The sequence below is a fragment of the Triticum dicoccoides genome, chromosome 3A (genome assembly GCF_002162155.2).
Source record: "Triticum dicoccoides isolate Atlit2015 ecotype Zavitan chromosome 3A, WEW_v2.0, whole genome shotgun sequence".
In the NCBI taxonomy this organism is placed as follows: domain Eukaryota; kingdom Viridiplantae; phylum Streptophyta; class Magnoliopsida; order Poales; family Poaceae; genus Triticum; species Triticum dicoccoides.
The window spans coordinates 689189226-689205960 of NC_041384.1; the positions used below are offsets into that span (position 1 = coordinate 689189226).

Sequence of the window (16735 nt, forward strand, 5' to 3'; positions counted from 1 at the left end):
AGGGGGCAAACCCAAGGCTCAGATGGGCCTAAGGCCCACCTAGTGGTGCGCCCCCCTCTCTCCCCCCTTGGCCGCCCCCCTAGATGGGATCTAGGGCTGGCCGCCACCCCTAGGGGTGGAAACCTAGGTGGGGGCGCAGCCCCTCCCCTCCCCCTATATACTTGAGGTTTTGGGCTGCCAGAGACACGATTCAATCTCCTTCTTGGCGCAGCCCTACCCCTCTCCCTCCTCGTCTCTTGCGGTGCTTGGCAAAGCCCTGCTGGAGTACCACGCTCCTCCAGCACCACCACACCGTCGTGCTGCTGCTGGATGGAGTCTTCCCCAACCTCTCCTTCTCCCCTTGCTGGATCAAGGCGTAGGAGACGTCACCGAGTTGTACGTGTGTTGAACGCGGAGGTGCCGTCCGTTCGGCACTAGGATCATCGGTGATTTGAATCACGACGAGTACGACTCCATCAACCCGTTCACTTGAACGCTTCCGCTTAGCGATCTACAAGGGTATGTAGATGCACTCTCCTTCCCCTCGTTGCTAGATTACTCCATAGATTGATCTTGGTGATGCGTAGAAAATTTTGAATTTCTGCTACGTTCCCCAACATCTTCTGCGCCGAAGCCAACCACGTCACGACGTACTCGTCTCCAACAGGGGGTAATACAACCAGTAAATTACAAACGCATGACAAAATTTGGCATGATCTGCTCTCCAGGTGAACCGTATTCACTTGAGGAAGCTCTTGGTGATGAAAATTGGAAACAAGCAATGAAAGAAGAGTACATGGCCTTAAAGAGGAACAACACATGGCACTTGGTTCCTCCACGGCAAGGTAAAAACCTTATTGACTGCAAGTGGGTTTTTAGGATTAAGAGAAAATCCGATGGCACTATTGATCGTTACAAAGCAAGACTTGTAGCAAAAGGTTTTAAACAACGATATGGCATAGACTATGAGGATACCTTTAGTCCAGTTGTAAAAGCTGCCACTATCCGTCTTATGTTATCCATTGTTGTTTCTAGAGGATGGAGCCTTAGACAGCTAGACATTCAGAACGCGTTTTTGCATGGTGTTCTGGAAGAGGAAGTGTACATGAAACAACCTCCTGGGTTTGAAAACAAGAATGCACCTTCTCATGTATGTAAACTTGACAAAGCCTTATATGGATTGAAGCAGGCTCCTCGAGCATGGTACTCACGGTTGAGTCACAAAATGCAAGCACTTGGTTTCATACCTTCAAAGTCTGATACCTCTTTGTTCATTTACAACAAATGCAACACTCATATATTTGTTCTCATCTATGTTGATGATATTATTGTCACAAGTTCATCTAATGAGGCTATCACAGGCTTATTGAAGGATCTAAGTGCAGAATTTGCTCTCAAGGACCTTGGAGACTTGCATTATTTCCTAGGGATAGAAGTGAAGAAACATGATAATGGTCTTCACCTCTCTCAGGAAAAGTATACAACAGATCTGGTAAAAAAGGCTGGTTTGCAAGGGTGTAAACCCTCACCTACTCCACTATCAAGCTCAGAAAAATTATCCCTTACAGAAGGGCGGCCTTTGGGTCAAGATGACAGCACAAGATACAGGAGTCTGGTAGGTGCGCTTCAATATTTGACACTTACACGGCCTGATATCTCTTTTGCTGTTAATAAGGTCTGTCAGTTTCTTCATGCACCCACCACAGTTCACTGGACTGCTGCAAAGCGTATAGTTCGATATGTCAAGAATACTCTCAATATTGGTCTGAATTTTAGTAAGTCATCATCAACACTTTTGAGTGGTTTCTCATATTCTGACTGGGCAGGCTGCCTGGATGACAGGCGGTCCACTGGTGGCTTTGCAGTATTTTCTGGTCCCAATTTAATTTCATGGAGTGTGTTAGAATAAATCTGAGGCACTCCGTCAATCATCCAAGGACCAAGCAATCACACGAGCACGACACTGAGATTTGTTAACGAGGTTCACCGATATGGCTACATCCCCGGGGCCTGACTATGGGCGCTCCTCCCCATGACACCGCTATAATACCGCACCCGGTCGCCCTGGACGCCGGCACATGCCGCCGGCTTCCCCTGCGTTCCGGTGCTATTATGTTGGCATAGGTTACATCGTGTGTCTACCCCCGCTATATATGAGAGGCCTAGGATACAAGTGTCCTAATTGAACACGACTCCACATCCTATGTAAACACAATACAACTCATAGTCCAACTGTAACCTACCTTGTACACTATATTCGACACAACTCCAACAGAGTGCAAGAAAGCAGGCAACTGTTTCTCGATCCAGTACTGAGGCAGAATACAAAGCATTGGCAAATGCAACGGCTGAGATCATATGGGTGCAATCACTTCTGAAGGAACTTGGTGTAAAAGTACTCAAGTTCCATGCTTATGGTGTGATAATCTGGGTGCCACATACCTATTTGCCAATCTAGTTTTTCATGCCAAAACTAAACACATTGAAATTGATTTTCACTTTGTCAGAGAACGAGTGGCTCAGAAGAAACTTGACATACGTTTTGTGCATTCCAAGGACCAGATAGCAGATGGATTCACAAAGCCTCTTCCCACACGAAGCTTTGAAGACTTCAAGCATAATCTCAACTTGATGAAGTTGTGATTAAGAGAGGGTGTTAAACACAAGTTGTAGCGTGGCAGGAGGATTGCATTACTTGCGCATATGTGTTAGGTAGTTAGGAAGGAGGTTTATCTTAACTAGAGTCCTTATCTCTACCCCTTTCTTTCTTCTCAAGTTTGTAATCTAAACTGCTGTATGCGCTATCTAGGGAGGTGCGCCCCTGGCCTATATAACACGCAACAGCGCCCCCATGATGGGTAAGACGCTTTCGCCTATTCGCACAGTTTTAATCCGGATACGATGCCATACCACAAACTACAGGGAAGTTGTCAAAAAAATAGCAGCACTGCATCTTCATAGCATCAGTACATCAAACTTGCATATAGTACTCTGGTTTCACACCACAAAAAGAGGCCAAAACAGCAGTATCATCACATGATTGTAACATCACAGCATAAATGCTTGCGTATAGATGTTTACATCACAAAAATATGGATAAAAAGCATGATAGCGTGATTCTAGCTGATGATTTGTAGCTTGCTAGCAACGGAAGATGACTCAGCTGGCATTGGATTTGCTTGGAACACTGCCTAACAGTCCTCTGCCTCGTGAACAGTTTCAGAAAATCAAAGATGGCTTACTACACGCATCAGACTGGATACAAGTTTATATTTCTGGAAAGTTGGATCAGACTGTGGATGATCATAAGCTAATGGACGTGCTAATCATAAGCTAACAATGTGCTATTCATAAGTTAACAAATATGACATTCCAGATTATTAACTACTCCCTCTGTAAACAATTATGGGATGTTTTAGAGACAGACTTGATACAAGTCTCTAAAATGTCTTTTGTTTGTTTACAGAGATTGTACTTATGTATGAATTCTTCCCCCATAGTCCCATAGGCTATACTAATTCTGCTTCACCACTGCACCATAGATCTCATCAGGTGCATCCCTTGTAGCTTTTTGAAGCTTAGTCATGCTTCTGCTTGGGATCATGTTGAAATGCTTTTCCACCTTTCTTTTCTTCTCTTCTTACACACATTCTGCACAATTCCAACACACAAGCAAATGATGACACCAATGCCCTCCTGGGTGGCTAGAGCTTCCAGTAGACGCCGGCCCGGTGGAGGAGGCCGGCGAGGAGCGCCCAGAGCAGGATCTGCGCGACGAGGACGTAGAGGAGGATGCCCACCCTCTCCGAGTGCCACACCTGGACGAACACGTGCTTCCTCACCCAGTAAACCTGCAGCAGTGACAGAATTTCCCAGAGTGGGCTGAAGCCCGAAGGCGGTCGATCGATGACAGGTAGGTTCTATGCAGTTACCAGTGTGTTGTTGGTCCCGTCGTAGTACCAGCCGTTGAGGAAGCCCTCGAAGATGCCCGCCGCTGCCATCACGTACACCAGCATCGCGTTCATGCCGACCCACCGCAGCGGCGCAAAGACATAGCGCAGGCGCACGACGTCCACCTGGGGAAGCCACCAGGTTTCAACAATGTTGTCGTCGACGATGCTCAGGATGTCAGCCATGGAAGGTCACATACACTCAGGATCGAAGTGGACTCATGGAATGTCATATGGGTATGCCTAACTTATTCTAGGTGGAGTGGAGGATCTGAATGTTCTATTTGTTTTTTCTACTGATGTTCAATTGTTCATTCACACGTCAATTTCAGAAATAAAACTAGTTCTGTAAAATTGAGAGGGACTTACAAGGAAGTAAAGCATGGAGAAGACGATGCCAGCGGCACCGGCGGTCACGCAGATGTAACTGAGTGTGTACAGCTGTTTGTTCAGAGGAATCGCTGCAACGAAATGCGGAAGAGCAAACTTTGTTGAATCGTATTCAGACATGTATGAGTTCTAACTTTTTTTCGATGAATGTGTATTGTGTACTCTGGTTACCATGAGAGAAGTGCAGAATGATTCCGAGGAGGAGGAGAGCTACGCCCATGGTGACCCACTGCTTTAGCCTGTCCATATGACTCTGAAATTGCATGCAGGAACAATAAATAATCAGCAGCCTAATCCGCACCAACAGAAAAGGCCTGACATGTTAGGCAAAATCACCTTCATATGAACAAGCAGGTGCCCGTAGTGTACGCCGATGATCGTACTTAACACCGCTGAAAATGAGCTGCAAAAAATTATCAAGGAACAGTGTCAACAATGAACTATATATTACATCAGATGATCAGAAACCCCACCATTGACATGTAACAAAAAATACTACCCTTACCTTAGTAACCCTTCAGGTTCAAATGGAGAGGCGCACCATGCCGGGGCGTCCCTTTTGAAAGGCCCCTCATGTGGAGAATCATCAGTACAGTCCTGCGTAAACCAACCAGTGCATAAGTTGGCTGCTAGAAGTTTGAAAATAACTGCGAAGAACAGCACGATGATGCTCTGTTGTCTGAAAAGTGAAAACACGCACCCTGTGCCTCCTCCATGCAGGTTTCTGGTACAGGTGATTGATGCCGAGAATTTTACGGTCAATGTAACCTACAGCATTGCAAGGAGGGCTCAGATTTCCCCTTGTGCCACATGTCACCTGAACATTAGGCAACATTGTAAATGAGTTTGAACTATCACAAAAGTACTTTGATTGTACAGCTGCAAAATAATTAACACTAACAGGAAAAGAAATTGAGTGATTGATTTGCATACTGAAATCGCTTTAGTATCACTGAACTAACATGAAAACTTGATCCTACTAAAAACTCTTTTATTTCGCCAGCAAGCCTACAAAGAACTCAGTTATATGATTGCTGCTGAGAACTTGAAATATAGTTTCTCAGTTTGTCACGGCAAGAATTGATGAAGAACAGAAGGAAGCTTGCATACAAAATCTTGTTTCAGTGGATTGTTACTGAAGAAGGGACCTACCTATAGGAACTTGTAATTAACTAATTAAGTACTCCCTCCGTTCCATAATAGATGACTCAAGTTTGTACTAAATTTAGTATAAAGTTGAGTCATCTATTTTGGAACGGAGGGAGTATGCCATTCATTGTTTTTATGGATCATAAGAAAAATCGCAAGAAATTCACGAAAAAAAAGGTAAAATGACAGAGTTTGAGTAGTTTCATACTGTCAAAACTTTGCCGTAGTTTGGACTGTCGACATTTCGCACCGTGAACTCCCAGTCCGGAACGTAAATCCCGTAAACAAGGGACAAGTAGATCAGCAAAATGCAACATGCGACAATCCTTGTAGATACACAGATGCCACAGTTAGTATGTGAAATCTGCAATGCTTCACAATTCAGATGACATCAGAAGGTCTTGCATATGCATATACATATATACCATTGGGACAGATACAGCCTGAAAATTGAGAAGAAGCCTGAACTTGACTGGTCCTGAACCCTCGCGTCTTTCGTCGCAATCTCTATGACTGCGACAACCAAGTATGCAAGGGCAATCCTCTGGAGAAGCAAAGACATACTCATTCTCTGGTATGTGCATGCATTCTTTTCAAGTACAATGGAAATTTGCGCAGTCTGGTACCTGGAGGATACCACACCATCTTATGTGCTTCATGTCAACTCCATAGGTTAGTTCATCTGGAGCATGGGAGTAACCACCTGAATATGGTGACACATTGCTGATGTTTAGAATTTCCTCTTTGCAGAGAGGGAAACTTCAGGTTCTGTCGGCGGTCCTAAATGGTGCTTCGTGACCAAATGTCGATACACAGAGGCATTTCGATAACAGCGAACTCAAAGAGCTAACTGGGATGTAAAATCAGTAAGTGTAACCTTGCAGCAAGATCCCCCAGAAGAGCAGCTTCAGTGTTCTTATGACCACTCTCCTGACGGCCCGACCGCGATCCGGAATTCTCTGCAAATTTGTTCGAACGCGAAGTTAAGAAGCAGGAATGGTTGCCCGCAAAATGGAAAAGAAAAATAAGAAAACGAATGGTGCCATGCTGCCATGAACCTATGTGCAAGGAGAAATCTGGAAATTCAGCTAGTCATTGCAGTCTGAAACAACAGCGACGAACTACGTACTAGAATTGAGAGTAAAATGGAGCACCTTGAGGGAGAGGGGGATGGCCATGCCGACGATGAAGAGGAAGAAGGGCATGACGAAGTCGGCGAGGTTGCAGCCGTGCCACGGCGCGTGCCCGATGACCGGCCACTCGCCGCCGGCGCCGTCCACCAGTATCATCAGCTGCAGCACCAAAACGAACACGCACGGTTGGAACTTGGATCAGACGGACACGAAACTTTGTGGCAGAGGAATTAAGCAGGCGGTGGGAGGGCCGGGCCACGTACTGCGACGGTGAGGCCACGGAAGACGTCGAGGGAGGCGACGCGCCTGTTGCTGCCCCTGCGAGGCGCCTTCTTGTCGCCGTCGTCGTGATCATCCGCCGCCTCGTGGGCCGGTGAAGGAGCACGGTGCCGGTCAGGGTCCTCCTCGGCGCCGGCGGCCGCGGCCGCGCCATGCCGCTTGGCGACGCTCTGCCCCCCGTCCATCAAGAATCAAGAAATGAACAAGGACGCGACGCACAACGCAAGCAGGGACATGCGTCGCCGCCGCTGCTGCGTGAATGCGGAGGGAGACAGGAGATATGGGGGAGAGGAGAAGATGAGGAGGAGGATTCCGATTCCCGGAAGCAAGCAAGCACCAGCTGGTCACTCTCGCGTGGATCACTCGCTCGCTCACCGGACAGCGACGCGTTTGGATCGGAGCTGGCTCAAAGATTGGACGCACGCGGCGGAGCTGCTCTTATCCCTCGTCGTCGTTTTCGATGGAAGCTACGCTGCGCTGCCTACCTACGGGTCAAAGTTTTCTCCGGCGAGGCAGTGAAAAGCTGCTGAATTTCCTGAGCGACACATATTTTTTGTTCCGGGAAATCGCTACTCCGGTGACTGGGAACCATGTAATAAATAATTTATTATCAGGGGAACTGGGAACACCAATAATTTGAGCCTGCTAGAACATGGGCAGATCATGCGAGATAGCATGCATCACACTACAAAATCGCGGACAGAATCGCGACGAGAAATTAATTATTGCGCCTGCGGCTGCGTCTGCGGCTGCAACTGCGAGACGATCTTGGCCACGGCCTGCGCCGAGATGGGCGACAGGCTCAGCGCGCACAGGCTCTCCCACGCAGCCGCCACGCCCGACGGCTCGTCCTTCTTCTCCATTTCTTCCTCATTCTCCTTCACCTCCTCCTGCTCCTGGAGCTCATTCTCCATCTTCTCCTGCTCCTGCTCCTTCTCGGCGGCCTCCTTGAAGAAGAAGGCGGCGTGCGTGGAGCCGACGATGCTGCGGGCGGCCTCGCGAGCCTCCGGCAGCCGGTCGTTCAGCAGCTCGGCGGCCACCTGCAGCAGCGCCGGCAGCCCGAAGTCCTTCATCGTCTCCACGTCCTGCCAATCGACACATGATCTCCTGCGTCAGTAAAACGAAACAGACAGATCGAGTTCCGCTGCCTGGATTTGAGTCGACAAGCGGTACGCACCATCCTGGCGGCGCAGTGCGCCATGGCGACGGCGGCCTTGGCGCGGACCCGGAGGTTGGCGTGGTGGACGTAGGATTTAAGCTTCTTCAGCAAGGGCAGGGGCGGCATGGAGGTGGCCATGGCGCGCATCGCCTTCTCGGCCTCCTCGCACACGAACCGCTTGTCCTGCGACGCCTTGAGCAGCAGCTGCAGCAGCAGCTTGTCGAACGCGTCCGCGGACGCCGAGGAGATGAGGTTGCCGAAGGCCGCGAAGACGTCCGTGCAGGCCATCACGGAGGTCTTGAGCACCGCGCTCCGCGGGTTCTTCATCGTCTTCACCATCCCCAGCACCACCTTCTCCCTGCCAATCATCACCCGCGGACGGATCTCAGGTCAGATCCAGAACGGAATTCGACAGAAATTAAAAGACAAAATCAGAGGAGACGGAAAGGAACGTACAGGATGGGGGCGAGGAGGGCGGGGTGGTGGATGGCGAGGCGGCGGGCGTCGTTGAGGGCCTCGCAGACCTTGACCCAGTCCTTGGAGTCGAGCCCCGCCACGAGGCCTTGGGCGCGGGCCTTGGGCGCGGGCACGGGCAGCAGGTCCTCGGACCGGACGTACTCCACGGCGGGCTCCGCTGCAGCCGCAACCGGCGCCGCGGGCTTGGGCGTCGGCGCAGAGTTCTCGTCGTTGCGCTTCTTGCCGTTGCCGCCGCTGCCGGTGGGGGAGCGGGTGACGGCGAACAGCTTGGCGGCCTTCTTGGGGCGCTGGTCCGCCACGGCGGCCGGCAGCGTGTTGTCGAGCGCGCGGAGGGCCATGGGTGGGATGGGGTCGCTTGCCGATGGATGGAGATGGAGACGCCGAGATGGGGAGGGAGGGCGAGAGATTTGGAAGAGATTTAATTTGGAGGAGGGCTTTGCGCTGCGGCGTATGGATGGGATGGATGGAGGAAGGAAGGGTTTGCGGCGGCGTGGGAGTTTAAAATGTGGAGGCGAGGGGGGTGGCTGCAACGGCTATGAAGAGATTGAGATTCGAACTGGCAAGTGAACGTTGGGGGTTTGCTTCGCGGTGCGGGCTTTGATTGCCCTAAAAGAAAATCTAATTTATTGAAACAAGATTGCTAAATCTCAGTCTCTTACATAAAGATCCGTGTAAAACTGAGACTTAGATCCGTGTAATATTTATAGCTCTTACATAAAGATCCGTGTAAGACTGAGACTTAGATCTATGGAAAAGACAATGAAGCGATCTCAACGCGATTTCGGTAATTTAAAAGGAAAAATAACAGATGCAACTGCTACTGACACCATCACGAGATAACCGAGAGAAACCTCAGAGAATGGTGGACCACCTGCTGGAGTTGTCATTGCCACCCCTGCCTCACTGCCTCCAAAGGAGACTTCCATTTTCGAAAAGAGTGCAGGCAAGAGGAAAAAACTTCTGCATGCCTTCATTTCAAAGAGCTACCTACTTCTTACTTCTTACACATAACAAGCCGACATTGCTTACACCAAGCCCGACTTCAGCTATCGAAATTTCACATCATCTCTTCTCAAGACAACTTATGGTGTCCAGTTCATTGTTCGTTCATGCTAGCTCCAAAACTGCCAGCAACAGCAAAACAAAAACAGAGGCATTCTATCTAAATTCGTGTCGGCGTCGTCCTTGTCGGAAAACTGTACAAAAGGGACTTCAGGGCGGCCTAGGTCAAGCGGTGCTCCACCTGGGCATCATCGCGCTGCTCGTCTGGGCCTCCCACCAGGCGTTGAACGCCGACGGCTCCTGGAACTGCCGGTACCCCTCCTGCATGGACCTGCCGTTCTGGACCAGGCCGCGCGCGGCGAACCCCATGAGCTCGGAGGCGTCCATGTGGCGGCTGAACCAGTGCGGAACGCGAGAGATTGGAGAAAAAACGCTCTGCTCCTCCTCGAGGCGCGGCTCGGGCTCTGCCTGCTTTGCTGGAGAAACGCTTTGTTCCGCCAGGAGCACTTCGTGCTGGATCTGCTTTGGCGGCTCTTGGGCCGACGAATGTTCGGCTGACGACAGCATGTTCCCTATGCCGAACGATTCCCAGTCAACCTGCTGCCACACCTTGTACCCGTCGTTGACTGTGTTGTCTGTGTGACGGTTTTGGAGCTCGGCCTTCTGCTCTGCCGCCAATCTGTCGACCTCCACCTTGAGTTGCTGCAGCCGCTGCCCAATCCTTTCGGTTACTTTGTCATACAGGTCACCTCTAGAAATATGTTGGGAGTCGTTACTGTTCTCAGCCATCAGGTCGTCAAAGTTGATTGGGTCACCAACAACCACTATCACCTACAGAATCAAATAAATAAGTAGTTCAGTATTCAGCTAAATTCCATGACAACAAGAAATATGAGTTGCGTGCAGGGGCACACACCCTTTGGCCTGTTCTTGGGATACGTTTCCCAACAGGCATTATGTCCTGCATCCCAGTATGGACAAAGGGGACAACAACCGGTAGGCTGTCAGCATCCATAATCAATCTGGTAAGAAGAAAAAAGAGAAATTAAATAGGTGCACCTCAACAATGAACAAAAACTACAAAGTTCAGATGAACTGATATGCATATGCAAAATGCAGGCTTTTTTATACAAAAAGAAGCTGAGACTGAGTTGGCATTCATTGCAGACAGTACAAGGAAATAAACTTCTAACCTTCCAACACCTCTCTTAGCAGGAGCAATGGTTTTCCCTCCGTCCCTTGAACGACTTCCTTCAGGAAATATGTGAACCCATCCGCCATTATTAAGCTTTGAGAGCGCCATATCCATTCCCTAAACAACAACAAAAAAGAGTAGTGTCCTGTGAAGAGAAAACTCAAGAGACTCAACCATGTACAGGCATACTGCATCCCCTCTATTAATTTCAGAGGTAGAACCAGGAAAGATGGTGTGCATTCTACAGTGCTCGGTTAAGACCCTTAGCAGATTAGAGCACTGATCCAAACATACAATGGCATTCACTTGTGAAACCTATTGTGAATTTGTAACAACAATGAGACACTAAAACTTTGTTTTGAATACAAGGATGTAGCATGTTAGTTAAGTTCATGGTTCAATACAATGATAGGAAGTTTAACTGAGCTAGGCAAAGCCCAGTGAGTATCTCCCAACAATGAGATACTGGTTTAAATGGCACCATTAGTCAACAAACTAAATATCAATATTTCTCCAAGTATATACCATAAATAAACTGGTTTACTAACATCAAAATTTGGATGGCCAATCTACTGCAAACATACTTGAGGTAAATAACTTTAGACCCCTAAATACAATAAACGAAATGTATCTCATACCTTTTGGTAGATGCCTTCACCACGGTTAACAGGCAACACTTTAACAGACCTGAAGAACGTGGACAGAACTGGATTTGTAAAGCAACGATCAGTCGCACATAGTGTCCATCTCAGCTTTTGTGCTTCCAACATAACAGATGGTGGCAGAAGGGAGGCAATTACAAAAGGGTCATCCATAGCAGCCACGTGATTGCTGACCTAGGATTATAAAAATGATAGAAGCATAGTATGATTAGAAGAATGCATAGTGGAGAAAAATATGCTGCAAGGAAGAAATGCGCCATGTAAAACTTTAAGCGACCGCGGTTAAGAAGTCAGGTGATGCGACAATTCATAGAGAAAATATGCAGGTCATCACCGTCTTCTATAAGGAAGAATACCACCGATCCATGACTACAGTAGAAGTTGCGGACATATAAGAGTATGGGTTTATGACTACTAGCTACCCTTCAGACAACATGTCATGCAATGAAATAGGCACGTACCGTTAGAAGAGGTTTGTCTTTAGGCCTCTCTTGTAACGCCTGCTGAAGTTTCTCTGCACCATAAATCTGCACAGCTAAATAGGTTAGCAGAAGCCTGTAGTAGTCTCGGGCAAGTATTTTGGTAAACAATCACTCTTCGGCTACAATACCTGGACAGAGTTAAGGCCGTGCATAAAAACATGGCAAGCATTTCCAATGAGAGGAACAGCCAGCGCCTGGAGCGAGCGGAAAATCACGGAGTCTTCAACCCCGTTAACTTCTTTGCCCACTGCATTGAGGAAGAGACGCGATTTAGAAACTGGTACAAGGAGTTAAACAGTAAAATCTACTGGCTCCGCCCGGAAATACTTGTCGAAGAAATGGATGTATCCAGACGTATTGTAGTTCTAGATACATCCATGTTCAACCATTTCTCCGACAAGTATTTCCGGACGGAGGGGGTATTATCTTTGTCCCCCCTCCTATCATGAGAGCACAACAAAAAATGAATAACCAGGAGCGCCACATTTATAATCTCATTAGGCTGAAATCAGATTGTTAGGGATACAGGCACTACAAAGAATACACAAACAATGGTGACATCAAACAAGCATTCATTTCGCAATGGTTTTGTTTTGGCATAGAGCTATCAGACAGACCAATGGCACCGATGGATAGAATCGTATACCTTTCTTCCTGTAGAACCTCAGGGCGCTGGACGAGGGCCTCGCGGCCGCGGCGGCGGCGTCGGGGGTCGCGGGGCCCTGCTGTTGCTGCTGCTGGTCGGGCCCCTGATTCTGTTTGTCCCGGTGCAGGATGGCGCGGAGGCGGTCGGACCACTGGCGCACGGCCTCGGATGCGGCGCGGCCCTCGGGGCGGCGCCAGAGCCAGCGGCGGTCGACGGGCGCCACGCGGAGGCGGTTGCGGATCTGGGCCCCGACGGCGCGGGCCCCCTCCGCCCACGGCACCCCGCCGCCGGCCGCCATGGAGGGGTTGGCCATGGAGGAACGGTCAGCAGGCTAGGGTTTGCTCGGCCGCGGGTGTCGCTCAGCTCGGCTCAGCGGCGTCGGCGGGTTCCGATCCGCGACTTTGATAAACAAATCACAAGCGGAAGAAAGAAGGAGGCTCTTGGGGAGGACGAAAGGAATGTGGTGGCGGGGCCCGCGCGCAGTGGGTGGGAGGGGGCCCGGAAAATATCGTGGATTGAGGGGTGGGGCCTGACTGGTTGATGGGTTGGGGCCCGGTGGCAGCGGGAGAATGGTGGGTTTGGATTCCGATAAGGACGCCACCTCGGGGAGCGAGTCACGGTCCACGTCATCCGCGATGGGGACGTGGCTGGATGTGGCTGACCGCCTAGAAACTTCTTTTCTTTTATGAAACCTTGACCTTTTTTTTCAGTCATAATTCGGTCAAAGCGTGGTCAAAATTTGAATTTAAATTCAATACATGGTCCACTTCGGGGTACCTTTGTTAAAGCCTCAAAAGATGAGGGTTTTTTTTGTTGTGCTTTTGCGATAAAAACCCCAAAAGATGAGGGTTTTTTTTTTGTTGCATGAGTTCTTCTTTAGTTTGGGTATTGTGATATTCACTTTTTACTGTGCTCCGAATGCAAACACAAACCAAGAGACACTAAACTTGAACCACCACACAAGAACGTGCACACACATACCTGGAGTCCATGTCAGAAATTGTGGACGGGTCCACAGCTCGAATAAGCATGTTGCTTTTTGACAATTTGAAATGCACAAATAAGACAATAAGATGCTGACATACATGGACACCTGTCCCTCCGGTTCCGCCAAATATCTAATAGAATGAACTATATCATCACATCACAATAAAATTTGTCGAATCCCCTCCACGTAGAACTGACGAGCCAAAATTTGGACCATAACCTACTGTACAATAACACAATTTAAGCGTGTTTCCGAAGAGATATTGTCCAAATCAAATCAGAATCCGAAGTGACCGTTACAATCTCGTCCTCCACAATGTTTGATGTGCTCATTAATCCACCATACTTCATGCTGGTACTATCTGGAGAGAGAAATTCAGCAGGGCTATCAGATCATGTTGTTGCCATACAAAAATGAGGTTGCATTTTAGCTTAGATTCCTGTACCTAGGTTCCATCGCAGACCGGTGGTGGTGCTGCTGTTTGATGGCGCACCCATGGGGATCAGCCCGCAATGAGGACCCTCGATCGACCGCTCGATGCGGATCTCGTGACTGTGCGTCCTTGGGAGCAGGAAGATCGAGGAGTCGTCTGACAGGAGGATGATCCTGGTGTTTGAGAAGCGATACAGTACGTTGATGTTCCCCATCTCGTGATCGAACCTTCCTCCAAGCGCACCAAGAACAAGAATGCAAAGCTGCAGTTACACAAAACACAGTAACATCAGTAAAAAAGCTGGTGTTGCAAACACTGATCTGGAGTAAACACTGGTAACTGATCTGGTGTACATTAGAATTGTCTGGCCCAGGCAGATTTTTGGTGATGAACGATATGCACTTGTTCAAGTCTGTGGTGTCCTGATCATGTGAATCATCGATTATTTGGGTACCCTGCAATTGATCAAAGAAGGGTGTTGTCAATATATCATTTTGCTGTAAGTCACCAATCGTTCCTGTCCCAGTTTCAAGGCCTCATTGGTTAATCTTAAACCAGAAAAATCATCTATTGTACAGAATACTAATAATGCCCAGCGTTGACATTCATGTTGCCTCTCTCAAAAAGTAGTAAAGCAGGGCAAATCAAATGTACATAAACTTGGTTTACATTTACATTATCCCTGCTGCCACTCCACAACATTTCCAGGAAGAAACTTGAGGTTCACGGCTAGGGGTACAACTGATCATGCCAATTTAATCAACACTGAAATAGTACTTGCATTTACCAGGACAAACATACCAAAAATATTGGTACAGAAACAAAAGCCTACTAAAAAATACAATAAAACAAGGCATCGCTCCCTTCACAGGGATACAACTGGCCATGCCAATTTAATCAACACTGAAGTAGTACTTGCATTTACCAGGACAAGCATACCAAAAATACTGGTATAGAAACAAAAGCCTACTAAAAAATACAATAAAACAAGGCATCGCTCCCTTCCTGGTTTTCTAGGATAATTAGGACAACTTAATCAATGTAATTATTTCAGCAGTTTGATTTCACACAAGAAAATAGATTTCTTCCCCGCATTGGTGTCAGTAAGAGTCATCTAAACTTGTAGACATGAAGTTCTGATATTTTTATAGCCCATTATAGCTAACATCACACAACGGTCCAAAACAGAATCACAAACATATTCATGTGGACCAAGACGGCTAAAAGATGATACTATCTTTCTGCTTGTATTTTTGCTACGCATGATATCTTTCTCCCTTACATAATAGAAACTGCCCTGGACAGTTGCTGCATACAATATGATTTTTTGGTTCAGCTGTCAGCTTCAGCATCTCGTTTTCAGAAAGGTATGATGAAGGGAGTTTTAAATTAGTTACCAAACTGGAATAGTATTCCTTCACTTCTGGCCTTACAGAATCCATATCTCCTTCGATTGCGTCGGGCTTGTACCTGCAGGAAGGTAAGGAAAAATTAATGAGATCGTCACATACAAACAACCAGCAAAGAAATCTGTCTTAAACCTACCTCCCAACTACCAATAAATAGGTTTTTAAATCTCTTCCCAACTACTAGTAGTATTTGGCATGGGCGAACAACTAAATGTGTTCCATTGATGCAGTATAAACTATTTCAAATGTGATGCATACTATATCGCCGTGGTATGGTTTAATCTGCCAAGCCCTCTGGTGGCACCTTAGGCAAACTTAAGAACATTTTTCCTTCATATAAACAGCTCTTGAGCATTACATGGATAGATGACCCAAGCAGAGTTGAACATTGTAATATGTTTCAAAAAGAAGATAAAATGCCATCTCAAAAGAAAAATCATATGAAAATGTGTGTTAGGCATTTAAAAATGACAGAGACTACATCAGATGCAAAGACTGACAGTTCTTTAGCCGAAGTACTTGCTGCGTCTCGTCTCAAGAAAACTCTGAATTTGTGCTCGAGCACATGCGGGCAAGGCATATAAGGGGTAACTTGCAGTTTTTGACTAAACACACACCATACCAACTGTAGTCCTAGTACAATGTAAGTATTGCTAAAACAAACAAGGCAGATGCCGAGACGCGGCGTGCCAAAAAAGGTACATTGAGAAGCGAATTCAGAGTGAGTTTTTTTTTACAGCTATATGCGTTGGCATGCCAGCGTTCAGGCTTGCACGCAACAGCACAGGCATAGAAACCAAAAGGAATTTTTTGTTTACAGCTAGTATATCTCCGACGCATTCCAACAAGCACGTGATGGGCATTGATCCACGGAGAGGCAGAGTCAACTATGAACAGGTGGGAGGCGTAGGCACGCAGCTATCGGGGTAGAAAAAAACAAAAAAGAGGAAGGCGGAGAAGACTTTGATGGATCACCTGAGGCGGACCTCGTCGGGGTCCTCGGCCGGGAGCAGCTCCGGCATGCCGTCGAAGACCCGGTTGGCGCCGCCGTCCGCGCACACCCGCAGCTGCGCTGCTCAGACAACAGAGAGAGAGGGAGACGACACAAGCCGGGCGCGTCAAAACGTGTCCGCGAGGACGGAGAGCGAAGGCGGCGATAATGCCCACGGAAGAAAGGTGAGGCAGGGAGGGGCGCGCGTTGGTTGGTTGGTTACGTACCTCGGGTCCAGAGCAGGGGCGCGAAGCGCGGGAGGCGCTGGTTGAGGACGACGACGGCGTAGGAGACCGCGTTGTCGGCGTCGGTTGCGTCGGCCGGGGGATGAGGCGGGGACGGGAGGAGGAAGGAGGAGGAGTGGGTCATCGTGGGGAGCGGCGGCATGGCGAGGCCGTGGAGGTGGAGGTG

General features: G+C 48.3%; 2 protein-coding genes and 1 pseudogene across 2 annotated transcripts; all 3 read right to left on the reverse strand.

The window, feature by feature from the left end:
- Positions 1-3201: 3201 nt before the first annotated feature.
- LOC119270245 lies at positions 3202-9013 on the reverse strand (annotated as a pseudogene).
- Positions 9014-9462: 449 nt separating this feature from the next.
- On the reverse strand, positions 9463-12949 carry LOC119270243. The gene is made up of 7 exons (XM_037552234.1): positions 12504-12949; positions 11986-12104; positions 11837-11902; positions 11352-11549; positions 10712-10830; positions 10435-10540; positions 9463-10349 (listed from the first exon to the last, which is right to left on the reverse strand). Exons 1-7 carry the CDS (start codon positions 12814-12816, stop codon positions 9744-9746), a joined length of 1527 nt encoding a protein of 508 aa, XP_037408131.1. The 5' UTR covers positions 12817-12949; the 3' UTR covers positions 9463-9743.
- Positions 12950-13496: 547 nt separating this feature from the next.
- On the reverse strand, positions 13497-16729 carry LOC119270244 (thiamine pyrophosphokinase 1-like). The gene is made up of 6 exons (XM_037552236.1): positions 16552-16729; positions 16309-16405; positions 15322-15394; positions 14278-14379; positions 13937-14186; positions 13497-13852 (listed from the first exon to the last, which is right to left on the reverse strand). The coding sequence occupies exons 1-6, from the start codon at positions 16709-16711 to the stop codon at positions 13731-13733; spliced, it is 804 nt and encodes a 267-aa protein (XP_037408133.1). The 5' UTR covers positions 16712-16729; the 3' UTR covers positions 13497-13730.
- Between the last annotated feature and the right edge of the window lie 6 nt (positions 16730-16735).